Source organism: Capsella rubella, unplaced genomic scaffold (assembly GCF_000375325.1).
Source record: "Capsella rubella cultivar Monte Gargano unplaced genomic scaffold, Caprub1_0 scaffold_1, whole genome shotgun sequence".
Taxonomy (NCBI): Eukaryota; Viridiplantae; Streptophyta; class Magnoliopsida; order Brassicales; family Brassicaceae; genus Capsella; species Capsella rubella.
The window spans coordinates 1,330,437-1,341,545 of record NW_006238923.1 but is presented as its reverse complement, the minus strand read 5'-3'; the positions used below and the strand labels follow the sequence as shown (position 1 = coordinate 1,341,545).

Below are 11,109 nucleotides of genomic sequence, written 5' to 3'. Positions count from 1 at the left end.
TTCTTGCGGATGTACATTGCATTTTCCCCTTTTTTTTTTTATCATCTTTAATTTTCACCCCCACTTTTTTTTATTCAGACCTAATTTAATAATAGTACTACTAGTACTAATTAATATGGCTCAATTATTTGCTAATTATCGTTGTTGTTTTTGCTTCAGCAGTTGTCTATATAGGTTTTAAAATAGGGTTTATGCGTGGTTGTCCATTGTCACGGTTTCTTTATTCCAATTTTCTCCGATATTTCATATACTTTTTGAGTTTTCACCCAAGAAGTTGACAAAAACTAACAAAAAAACAATCTATGTTCATGAATCAATCTCTTGAATCCTGATGTATATGCGTTACTTTTGACCAAAGGCCGAGTGACGTGGCTATCCAAATCCCTGTCTGCGGCTTTTTGTTCGTATAAACTATTATATATGTATTTATCAATTTGTATTTTACAGATAAAAAAATACTGTGATTAGGGGTTCTTGTCCCACAAGTAATTAGCGAGCCTGAAAATATCAAAAGAAGAGAGCGAGGCGTACATATAATATGGAGATCTCTACAAACGCAAAGCCAAAACCGAAGAGGAACGAACATAGATACAGGTTTATTATACCAAGGGCTGAGGAAGAATCCTGAATAGACCGTTTCTCAATCCTTGAGGAAGTGGAAGTTGGGGTTATCAGCTAGCTCAGAAGCTGATTTTACATTCGCAAAGTCCTTTTCTTGCATGCAGCTCGATATTTCATCGGTTTCAAAAGGGATGCTGCAGTTTTGTTCGCACATATGGCAAGATTGTTTAGGATCGTGTATGCTCAACATGTCTGAACTATTTTGTTAATGATTTTAATTAGTCAGTATATACCTTGAATCGTCATGTAGCAAGAAGGAACGGCTATCTTCTTCATCTTCATTTTTCATTTGAAGTTTTAAGTTGGAAATCACCTGCAAACACCGAAATTGAGTATCTAATAGAGAGTGTCTTTTTATTTTTATTTTGGTTTGTCACAAGCTTAGATCAGCAATGTACCTCTGGTGATACGTTATGATCGCCCTCGTCTTTGTCCTTGCAGAGAGTACATATTCTATACAATTGCTCAGTACTGAGAACCTGACAGAATGGAATAAAGTTAACTACGACTTCTAGAGATCATATAAGGCTACAAAGGATTTAAATTCTAAACTAAAGTCCTCCATGCATTCCTCACTCTGAATAGATATATTTGCACATGTTTGGTTCTGAAACCTGTCATTTGTAATTTCTAATTGTTCTTCCACTCTTAAGTGGAAATGTGACATCAGAGAAGTATGACTTACCGAGCAAATGTTTGTTGTTAGATCATTGTATGTAATTGTGGACTTCAGTTCTGTAACCTGAAAGAAAGCACATAAACATTCAGGAACGAGAAGGAAGAGGGAGAGTGGTACACTATCAAGAAAAGAAGACTAACCAGGAGCACTACGGCTTGTCTTGTGTGTTTCAGTTCATCCCAAGAAGATCCTACGAACTGCATTCAAGACTAGTAAGTGAAATCATGCCCTAAAACTGTTTGGTTACTACAACTTTTCAGGTAAATTTTACCTCTTCAGTCGCTTGGCTGCACCATGACTCTAGTTCATCTAACCCTGCCTTCACTTCTTTGCCCATGTTAACTGTGCAGTATTCTCGTTCGAGGAGAAGACTGCATGGTTTAAATAACATTTCTACTTTAATATGTTGGCTGCGTGGAAATTTAATTTATCCAAGTGAAAGTTGATGAAGGGATAGAAACAATAACCTGTTGAAGAGTTGAACATTGATGTACTGGAAAGTTTGGCTAAAGATCTTCTGAACGAGAAACAGAGGAACCTGAAAGAGAACGTTTTTAGTAAGAAAATTTAAGCAGTAATGAAAAGCTTACATATCGAAATATTCTTACGTAGTTTTTTTTCCATGTGATGAGATTGTGATTCAAAAACCGAACAATGCTTTGCCAAGAGCTTGCTGGTGAATTCTCTTCAGACGACTCAAATGTTTGCCCCTCTTTAGATGGTGATATCTCATCAGATAACTTTTTTGATGACTTATCTCCCACTGACTTGTTCGGTGAATTCACTTCAGATGACTTCTTCGGAGAATTCTCTTCAGATGACTTAGCCGGCAGATTCTCTTCAGATGGCTTAGTCGGTGAATTCTCTTCAGATGACTTTGATGGTGACTTCACAACAGAGGATGAATCCTTCAGACTCTGAATCATTAGAAGAGAATCATTCAATTGAAACAATCCAATCTTCAAAGCTGATGGATTCTCAAAGACTCAAACTATTAGTTTGTTGGTGTGGTGACCAAATGTGTATACCTGAATGCAGGAAGAAAGCAGTGAAGATACTTCTTTCTTAACATTCTCTCGGATTATTCCATACATTGTTTCAACATAGGCCGTAAGCTGCTGTTTGAAAAGCAAAGCAGGATATCTAGCATCTACTAGCTGCACCACATCAGTTGAAAGGTTCGGGGAAGAGGTTGAACGAAAACCCTAAAACAGTCACATTTGTAGTAACCCTCGATACATAAGTTTTGAGTGATACGGAGGATTCAGGAATTAACGATAAGAGGTCAGATTCAGGAATTAACGATAAGAGGTCAGAGCTTGAAAATTCAAGCTACATGGCCATCAAGACAAGACTTTTGTTTCCATTTCCTTATTACCTGTGTAACCCTTCCAAAAAAGGAAGTTGGCTGAGGAGGTTTTGTTGGACTTGAGCCAGTTGAGCTCTGTCTCAGGCTTCTTTGAAGCAAGAATAAGAGTGTTGATGTGTTTGTTAGCCAATAAGCCAAATGATTGTCGTCCTCCTGGTTCTGCATATATAATAAGAGGATTTTGTTAAGTTCTTTCTAACTCAAGTCAGGGCAATCACAGTAAAATTATGAATAATCTGAGGCATGCAGCTTTTCTTCTTGGTCATGTTATCTGAACCATGGATATGCATGCTTGTCAAGCCGCATATCCATTGGCCTCTGAATAATGAGCATAAGTAATACAAAAAAAGTAATTCGTAACTTCTCACGTTACCTCTATTGCAGAACCAAAAATAGGAACAATTCGATCAAAGATGCTTGTTTTTTCTGCTTCAAATATTTTCCAGTGTATAAGACATTTATATATTGTAAGAGCTGCAACAGGCTTTCCATGACTGAAACCGACGTTTTTGGATACACATTTGAGAAGAACATCAACAAATTCCTGCAGGACAGAAATATGACAACCAACTAAGCAATATAAAGAAGTATGAAACTATAAATTAGGGCTAATTTGATTCGTTAGGAACATACATGGGGTTGTCGCTCAACTCGAGATCGTCTAAAAGATTCTGTCCCAAACCTTTTTGACGGTATAGGAGCAAGTGATTCCTGTAAGAATGCAAAAATATCCAGTCAAATAAATTCTATCTATAAAGAATTGAATGTGCAAGATGTAAGTCTATCACAGAACAGTTCATCACTTACATGATGTCCATTCTCCACAGGCTGAAAGAGGTAAAGGGAAGGAAGTCAAATCATTTCTTCAAAAATTTATACACGGAAGTATGAGTAATTGTAAATTTACCGGTTGTCCTGTAAATGACACCTGGGGAGACATTTTCCGTGAAGCAGAATTAATCAGCACTTGCTGCCGGCGAATGTGTTCTTCTGTTTCCATGTCAGAAACCTTTTCCTCAAGCCTTAAGAGAAAAATAATCAAGTAACTCATATGTACTAACTAATGCGAGTGCAAATATATTTCAGAGAAAAGATAAAAAGATTGACACTGTGGAGTTGAAAGGACTTCAAACCTTTGCATTGATGTCTTCAACTCAATCAGCTTTGTCTCTGCGTCTAAAGCTTGTTTCAGCCTCTCTTCACAAAGTCTACTTGCTTCCTCGTACTTCTTCTCTGTTTCATCTATTTTCTTTTCCAAGGAACTTACCTGATCCTGTTGAAAAATTATCAGAATCAAATTAGCGATGAAGACAAAATCCACACAGTAAACAGAGAAAAGCTATATCTACGGAGAACTTACATTCAGGTCTTTGTTTTCATCAGCAAGTTTTTTAATCCTCTCATTATCAATTGAATCATCCTCTGTCAAACTCTCTTCTTTCATCCCCTCCTTTTGTTCACCTGTAGAATTGATCCCTCTTTCACTGACTTTCTTCTCTAATGAACCTACAAGTGCCTAAGAAGTAGTTCCATTCATCAGTTCAATGAGACTAATAAACTGAAAAAACTAGTTGAGCATGTTTGATCCATTTGGGTTTCTTTGGTCATGCTACATCTGTAGAAAGTTTACCTTGAGCCGCTCATTCTCAGCTACAAGATTGCTCACATTCTCGTAATCAGATGAGACGTTCTCCTTCAATTGCTCTGTGATATTTGAGCTTGTTTCGTCATGTTTTCTGTCTAATGCATCGATTTTCTCCTCCAAAGAACTTACCAACGCCTAAGAATATGTTATGCACAATCAGATATTTTTTCTCAAGAGGAAAAATCGAAAGTATTAACCTCAAAGGGTGCATCAAAATTCAGTATCTGAAAATCCTACCTTCAGCTGTTGTTTTTCAGCTTCAAGTTTGATGATTGCAGACTGATCAGTTACAGGAACTTCTTCTTTTATCCGCTCTTCACTAAGCTTACTTATTTCTTCATATTTTCTCTCGGATTCCTCAACTTTATTTTGCAACGAACTCACCGACTCCTTTTATGGAAAGAGGTTAAAGACAAACAACAGGGATAATACATATTAAATCATAAACATAATCCTCAACGTAGTTACATAGACACTGAATTCCGAGGAGCAAAAGGTTCAGACAGAGAATTTATGACTAACCTTAAGCTGTTCATTCTCAGCAGCAAGATCGTTACTCATCTCAAGTCCCTTAGAGAGTTCTTCAATCTCAAGTTGCATGTCTTGTAAAGCGGACTGCAAGTCTGAGACCTCCTTACTTTTGGATTCTTGAGTTTCCCTGAGCTGACGTTTTATATCTGTTAAAGCGGACTGTAACGCTTCGATTTCTTGAGATTTGACTTCCTCAATCTCCATCTGCACCAGTACACTGATCAGATGCCTCATACAGAACCAACAGAGTGATCCAATTTATCATAAACAATTCTTAAAAAAATAAAATATTTTTTCGTCGCAGGTACTGTCTTGTCAAGTATAATATCATTGATGAAATGATGTGTACCCGCATCTGTTTCTCATGCTCCAAGTTTGTAGTGATTTCTTCGACTTGATTTTCCAGCTTAGTCTTTGCATCTTGAAGTGCTCCTGTTTCTTTAGCAGCCTGAAAAAAAAAAAAAATCTCTGCTTATATACTTCTAGTGGATTGGTAATAAACAATTGACTACATCATTTATATAGATATTATCTTTTTACGTCTCCACAGAAGACTACAAAAATATTGAGACATGAGTTTCAAAGTTCTTGATATATTTTTGGGAGCCTATCTGTATTTCTCATGGAACTTCAGTGTTTCTAAAGAATAGATTTAGTTAAACTAATAACTTCAAGGTTACCATTTTTAGATTTCGCAATTCTCGGCGTGCAACTTTCACTCTCCAGCCACACTGAGTAGTAATCGCTGCTTTCTTCGTTCTCACATAATGCTGATGACATAAACATCTTCTGATTTCACTCTGTGTAACCAGTAAGTTTCATGTCATCAATACTCAAACAAGTACATGTATGCGATAGGTATAAAATAAGCAAAAGGAGAAATAATTTCGTCAATATGCGAGTTGAAAATTGCCTGAATAATGATTGTCGCTCTTCTCTTCTTCCTAAACTGAAGTTCAACACGAGCAGCTTTTGCTCGCATCCCTGTCTGAACTAAACAAGCAGACGAGCACAGGCTTTTATAGGCATTCTGACAAATATAAGTCCGTGCCTGCTTCTGAATCTTCAGAGAAGCAGCTTCTCTTCGTATGGTCTCAAACCAAACACGTGCCACTTGTCCTAAATTCAGTTCAGGGAGGGAATAAGAAAGCCTGATAACATTTTTCGAAACTAATAAATACATACAACATGTATTACCTCTACATAAGGCTTGAATTTCTGATGAAGCAGCCTGCAACAACAGAAAAGTCTTGCGAGATTGATAAGTAAGGACTTTTCGCTGTATAATCCGTGCTGAATGACCAAGAACTTCAGCTCGGTGAGCATCCAGTTCTGCCATTTGACCTGCCCTAAGAAACACCTTTGTCTTCCCAATCTATGATGCAAGAAAATTGTTAGTAAGGATTGTGTATATCGAATGATATATTAGCAGAAACATAAAGCTAGAATAAAACTTGCGCGGTCTTGACCAATTAATATATTCAAAGATGGAAATTCCAGTGCCCTTTATTTGTGTTTTGGTAATCGCAAAAAAAGCAACACACTAGAAAGCGCATGGTAAGATTATGAAACTGCACCTGAAAACCTTTGAGGTCCGCTTTTGCTAGTAGCTTTTTGCAAGCGTCAATTTCGTCATAGCTATTAACATACATCCAGAACCAAATTTTTTTTGAAGTTATGCTAATATCGAAAATGTAAGACTAAATACATGAATCAAGTACTGTTTAAGCTACCTGCTCTTTGTAGTCTCGGGGGCTAAAATTTTGAACCGGGTTAAAAATTCATTGAAAGGCTTTCGAGTAGGATACCCAGCGCAACTAATCCTAATGGCTTCCATGACTCCCTGCGATCAGATACAGGAAGTTCCACAACATCATAAGAAAGCTTAATAATTTAATACAGTTGCAAAATTCAAAAGTTCTCTGAAACATTAGAAGCTTACCCCACACCTAAGTTGATGCAAAATATTACTGTTCTCAAATATTTCTGGCTTAAGAAGGTTATTCGGTTTAACACAACGTATGTAGTGTGGCTCCGTGCTACTCAAACTCTCGAGCAAAGATTGCAGTTGTTGCTGTATTTAGTGCGTGGTGAGAACCAAAGTAGAGATTATAAGCAGAATCAGGTGTAACTTAATATTAGTTCAGACCTTAAACTGAGAACCTATTGATGAGAATTTTGATGTTTTCGAAGATTCCTCTGGCAATGGTGGAAATAATGATGAGACAAAGGAACACTCTGAAGAGCTCAGGAGAGCTTGATGTTCTCCAACAACATAATCTTTGTTCTTGTCCAAAAACAGTTCTGTCTGATAAGTGACCTGGAATTAAACAAGAATACAGTCATTGGAGCCAGGTAATTTACATCAAGACAAGCATTTAATTAAGCAAAGAGTTCGGGTTGTGAGGATCACTAACATCACCAGCATAATGGCAAATTGTAAAGTCTGTTTGAGCCAGTTTTGGCTTGCCAAAACGTTTGTGGTCTTTAAAAGTCTGGTACAGCTTTTGTGCGAATGTATCGTGTGTTGATCTTGGAAACATGCTGTAGAAGCAAACAGAGTCACAATTATTTTTCTCTGAAGACAAAGAGTGAAGCAAGGAACGAACAATATCTTTAAACATTACCAAGCCTCGTCTAGAAGGGCAATGATACCACCAGGTTTCTGACATGAAAAGACCACAAATAAGAGACTCACAACCATATATTAACTTAATGTGTGATGAACATAAGTTCCAACATTGTACATTGTGCTCTCCTAACCTTTTCAATAAGATCAAGGACATCCTGATTATCAATGAACTCTATGTAACTCCAGTCAATCTCTTCTTTAGTATATTCTTCTTGCTCCATCTTGAACACATGCTGTAGGGAAGAGGAAAGTATGAATGAATATTGGGTCAGCCGAGAAAACAAAAAATCTAGTGAAAGTATCCAACCTGGTTAAAATGTTGTTGCAGCTTCTCGTTTGTCAAATTTATACAAAATTGTTCGAAACTGCAAATCGACCGTGAAAATGAGAAGACTATGTTGGAATTAACAAAATAATTATAATCAAACAGGCAAACTACGAAACTGCAAGGAACGGTCAAAAATAAGAATAACTATATGTTCCAAATTACAAGAAAGCTCTTAGCTAAGCAACTGAAAGATAAGGAACTCGACAGCAATTTAACAAAGCGTAAGCTCAATGTTAAAAGAAGCTAAATCAGAGAGCATAAATGTATGTAAAGATTCAATTATCAGTTCCAGAGATTTAACATGTCAGTGAATACAAAAGCATACCGGTTAAGCACCTGTTTGTCTTGAAACTCTCGAATCCATAAATATCTAGAACTCCTATAATATGTTTTGAACTTGGATCCTGGCCGATGGAATTATTGATCTTGGCCACGAGCCTGTAAGAAATCAAATTGAAACATGTTACATAGAAACCCCAAGAATATAATAAAACCTTAAGTAAAATTTAGTTATAGTTAACCTACCAATCAAATAGTTTAGAATATACAATCTTGGCTAGTGCATCTCTTCCCAAAGCTGCACTATCAGGATCAAGCGACTTTGTAATGCTTTCATCACGAGTCACCATGACCCTTTTGCACAAGGAATCTTCTAAAGCTTTTTCATCACACCTGCAACAATGAGAAAAGTTGAGGGTCTAACTCTGGCTGACCATACAACAGTTATTCCGAGAAAACACAGTAGTGGAGTATTTACATGAAAAGTTCTGCTGCCACTTTTAGATGATACCGTGATTTTTCGTCCTTAGGTTCTGAAGCTTCTGATTCTTCACCCTTTGCAAACTCGATGTTCCCTAGATGAAGGATTGCAGCCACTACTCGGAAGATTGCCTCCTACGGTAGTAGAATGTAAGAAGAGTTGTTCCCATGACTCAGCATGTAAAAATAACTGAAATAAAGTACCTGTTCGTCCGAATCGATCCCAACAACTTCCATAGCTTTCCTTGTAGCTAGGTATTCCTTGGAGTCATCAAGCTCATCCAAAGCATAACAATTAGACTGATTAAGATAGCGAAATGTGCTTGGTTTTCCTAACTTGTACCTCTCAGTTTCCTGAAACCTCATGAAAACTCTGTTTAGTCAACGTGAGTCTGATGTAAGGTCCGGCCTGGGACATATATGATCTCCAAGATTTCGAGCTAACACTTACCTGTTCTGGTGCAGCACAAAGCATGTAAAAGCAATGATAGTTTCTTTCAGGGTCAGAGACTTGACAAACCCGTGACCTCTCTAGCAAATATGTCCTAATAGCAGCTCCCGAGATTCTTCCCCTATGATCGAACTGAATCTCCACAAATTTACCAAAACGACTGCAAAATGGAATTTGCGCAAGTATCTTAAATTGGGTTCAAGAAAATAGACAAATCAACAAACGTGAGAATCCTCTCCTCTACCTTGAATTATTGTTTCTAACGGTTTTGGCATTGCCAAAAGCTTCTAAAACTGGATTGGACTGCAGAACAAGAAAGTCAATCAGAGGAAAGTATGACCAGAGATATTACTGGAGGAAATTCACTAAAGTCTATCTTTTGCAAGAATGTAGCCTTGTACTTTCGGAAATTGATTACCTCTAAAACTTGCTGCTCCACGGATCGTCCTTCACTCTCAGCTCTTCCGCCCATGTAGGCAAGATATCGCATGAGCATCTTTGTGCTCTCTGTCTTCCCAGCACCGCTTTCCCCACTCACCAAGATGGCCTGACTCACTCCCTCGTTGATCATTTTCCTAAATGTTATATTTTTTGGTAATTGTGAGGCACAAAAACAATCAATAGTGCCAACCATAATACAAGCTAATTAACACAACAGAAGAGTTACCTGTACGCAGAATCTGCAACGGCAAAAGGATGTGGACTCAACTCACCAAAAGCTGTACCCTTATACTGTTTCATTGTATCACTTCCATAAAGGTGAGGCAATCTCTTAAAGGGATTCACAGCTATCAATATATTTCCTGTGTACGTCTGGATTTATAATGAAAAATATTAGCATGCAGAAACTGTGTAGACATTCTTACATCACGGGATATAATAGCTCAAAGCTGGAGCTTACATATATCTCATTTGCATTATATCGGCATTTAAGGTTGAGAAGAACCCCTGGTTCATGCAAATATGCAAGCTTTGTCATGTCGTCCACCCCAAGTTCAGGGAACTCGGGGTCCTTTGGGTAGACAGAATTTACCTTTGCCACAACCTAAGAAACAAATGCATCAGAAAGTGCTGTTTTTTTTCTTCTCAATGCTCACCTCATAATCAAATCTCATCCTAATCTTAGATAAAGCATGATCATTGAAGGAATCGGTTCCATGATCAAAACGAACTTCTCCGGGAGAATGGTACAAAGATAGAAAAAAAAACCAAATTTTTTCCTCAAATAACAAATGTCTCCATATCAAGAAATCATTTACTCCTTCAGCTTAACAAGATTTAAACTTTCTTACCGTCTTTCCGGAGCAGTTAACTGTGATTTCTTCAGTGTTAACGTCTTCAACTTCCCCATCTATCCAAGCATCATCTGGATCCTCCACCCAGACATGAGACCCTACAGTTACTTTGGCTGAAGCAGCCTGCACATAACTCACATCATAACTACACAAACTAAACAGCTAATCCGAGAAATAAAATTAAAATCGAAGAAGAGAAACAACAAACAGAGATGATGAATTTTTTCTCCAAAAATATATCCTTTTTTTTTTTCCTTTCTCTCATCAATAGAGAGAAGAAGGAAGGTTGGTCAGAGCTCTTCTTCATTGTTTAGTAGATTCATTTATCCAATCAAAAACGGAAATTTTTTAAAAACAACGAGATAAAGCACCATTTTTTACACATTTAAAAATCGACATCACACAACAGAGGGAAGCCACAATGGGATTAAAGAAGAGAAAGCTCGTACCATTATTACGATGGAATCTGGTCACAATTTATCAACAGAGAATTTTGAAATACCAATCAACATGGATCCATCACGAAATTCAAAACGAACATTTCCCTTTCACGTGACGATTGCACATGGACCTTTTAAAACCCTTGAGTTTTTTTTTTTTTTTTGGCCCCCTTTGAAGAAAATGCCCAGAACACATAGAGGTTGTTTCAGCTACAGATGGGATAAATTTCTCTTGCTCTCTCCTGGTTTTTTTCTTTTCGTCTTTCCCCCCCTTACCTCGGACGTTGGAATTTGGAAAACGAACGGAGAAACAATCTCAAAACATTCTAATTCCAAAATTACCCTTTTCATTAAACCGA

General features: G+C 37.3%; 1 protein-coding gene across 2 annotated transcripts; it reads right to left on the bottom strand.

Moving 5' to 3' along the window:
- Positions 1-403: 403 nt before the first annotated feature.
- LOC17900930 (myosin-7) lies at positions 404-10,990 on the bottom strand. Of its 2 annotated transcripts, XM_023790095.1 has the most exons (42): positions 10,760-10,990; positions 10,308-10,433; positions 9,917-10,060; positions 9,683-9,828; positions 9,434-9,590; positions 9,260-9,318; positions 9,016-9,175; positions 8,769-8,918; positions 8,563-8,699; positions 8,331-8,477; positions 8,142-8,243; positions 7,785-7,842; positions 7,609-7,710; positions 7,473-7,510; positions 7,263-7,389; positions 6,995-7,165; positions 6,788-6,919; positions 6,579-6,688; positions 6,423-6,483; positions 6,043-6,220; positions 5,759-5,964; positions 5,526-5,645; positions 5,195-5,293; positions 4,837-5,049; positions 4,552-4,704; positions 4,300-4,449; positions 4,030-4,185; positions 3,803-3,942; positions 3,577-3,691; positions 3,477-3,497; positions 3,303-3,380; positions 3,043-3,213; positions 2,679-2,828; positions 2,329-2,505; positions 1,909-2,217; positions 1,768-1,838; positions 1,572-1,671; positions 1,441-1,497; positions 1,307-1,363; positions 1,020-1,100; positions 855-934; positions 404-755 (listed from the first exon to the last, which is right to left on the bottom strand). In XM_023790095.1, exons 1-42 carry the CDS (start codon positions 10,760-10,762, stop codon positions 641-643), a joined length of 5,127 nt encoding a protein of 1,708 aa, XP_023645863.1. In that variant the 5' UTR covers positions 10,763-10,990; the 3' UTR covers positions 404-640. The 2 variants fall into 2 exon arrangements, with proteins under 2 accessions (XP_023645863.1, XP_023645864.1); XM_023790096.1 differs by lacking the exons at positions 8,142-8,243; positions 8,331-8,477; positions 8,563-8,699; ... (6 more) ...; positions 10,308-10,433; positions 10,760-10,990 and adding an exon at positions 8,131-8,138.
- Between the last annotated feature and the right edge of the window lie 119 nt (positions 10,991-11,109).